Genomic DNA, 1046 nt, shown 5'->3' with positions numbered 1-1046 from the left:
TGAATATGGGAGCAGTTCGTATGAAGGTGGAGTAACTTACCTCTGGCTCATGCCAACAGGACAGTATGAAATGAAACAAACATCAGATGAGGTAAGTCAGAAATGACAGGGAATGGATGTTAGTGCTGAGCTAGTGACTTAATATGCACAGCTAACAAGATAAAGGTGTAAAGTGAGTATGTTACCAGTGGACAAGACGTGGTTATGAATGTAAGTGACATTGGACAAGGTGAGATAACAGATGCTGACAGTATGAAGGCTTTGTTTCCAAGCTCAAGGTGACACATACTACACTTGTCTTCATCTGAGTTGTCCCCACAGTCGTTGTCATAGTCGCACTGCCAGCGGCCCGGTACGCAGCGGTTGTTCTTACATCTGAACTGGTACGGCTCACATGTCCTCTCAGCTGCACACAGCACAGAAAAATGTTACAGGAAAAACACAATTTGGAAACAAGAGTCAGTACCACAAACATCTCTTCAGCACATCTGGAGAGGAGACTCTTACCACACTCCTCTTTTGGTTCATCTGACGCATCGCCACAGTCGTCCTCGCCATCACACTTCCAGCGAGCAGGGATGCAGCGACCAGAGTCTTTACATCGGAACTCGTCCACACCACAAGTCATCTGGGCTGGAGGGGGAAACATTTGGTGGCGGTTACACAGACAGTTAATCAGGATGACTCAGAATCAAGAAAATGAGAAACAAGCTGAGTGTCCTACTGCAGTTGGTGGGTTCATCAGATCCATCCACACAGTCGTTGTCACGGTCACACACCCAGACACGAGGTATGCAGCGTTTGGTGATGGCACACTGGAACTGGGTGGGGGCGCATGTGACCTCAGCTATGTGAAGGAATAACAGATTGTGTAAGAAAAGCAGAAGGTGAAAGAATAGCATTTCAGCCAGGCACTGACGGAAAAAAGGAAAGAAAGGTCTCTACTCACGGCAGTCCTTCTCGTCCTCTCCCTCTCCGCAGTTGTCCTGGCCGTTACAGCGGAAGATGCCTGGGATGCAGCGGCTCGGGTGGGAACATTTGAACTG

The 1046-nt window shown here is 48.4% G+C and overlaps 1 protein-coding gene across 1 annotated transcript; it reads right to left on the bottom strand.

The window, feature by feature from the left end:
• Positions 1-104: 104 nt before the first annotated feature.
• LOC111672240 (uncharacterized) lies at positions 105-1040 on the bottom strand. The gene is made up of 4 exons (XM_023429613.2): positions 950-1040; positions 725-847; positions 508-633; positions 105-406 (listed from the first exon to the last, which is right to left on the bottom strand). Exons 3-4 carry the CDS (start codon positions 626-628, stop codon positions 120-122), a joined length of 408 nt encoding a protein of 135 aa, XP_023285381.2. The 5' UTR covers positions 629-633; positions 725-847; positions 950-1040; the 3' UTR covers positions 105-119.
• Positions 1041-1046: the final 6 nt, after the last annotated feature.

This window comes from Seriola lalandi, unplaced genomic scaffold, assembly GCF_002814215.2.
Source record: "Seriola lalandi dorsalis isolate HSWRI2012SDOR001 ecotype SW California unplaced genomic scaffold, Sedor1 jcf7180002008007, whole genome shotgun sequence".
NCBI lineage: Eukaryota > Metazoa > Chordata > Actinopteri > Carangiformes > Carangidae > Seriola > Seriola lalandi.
Note: the sequence above shows the minus strand (reverse complement) of the source record. Positions and strands in the feature narration are given on the sequence as shown.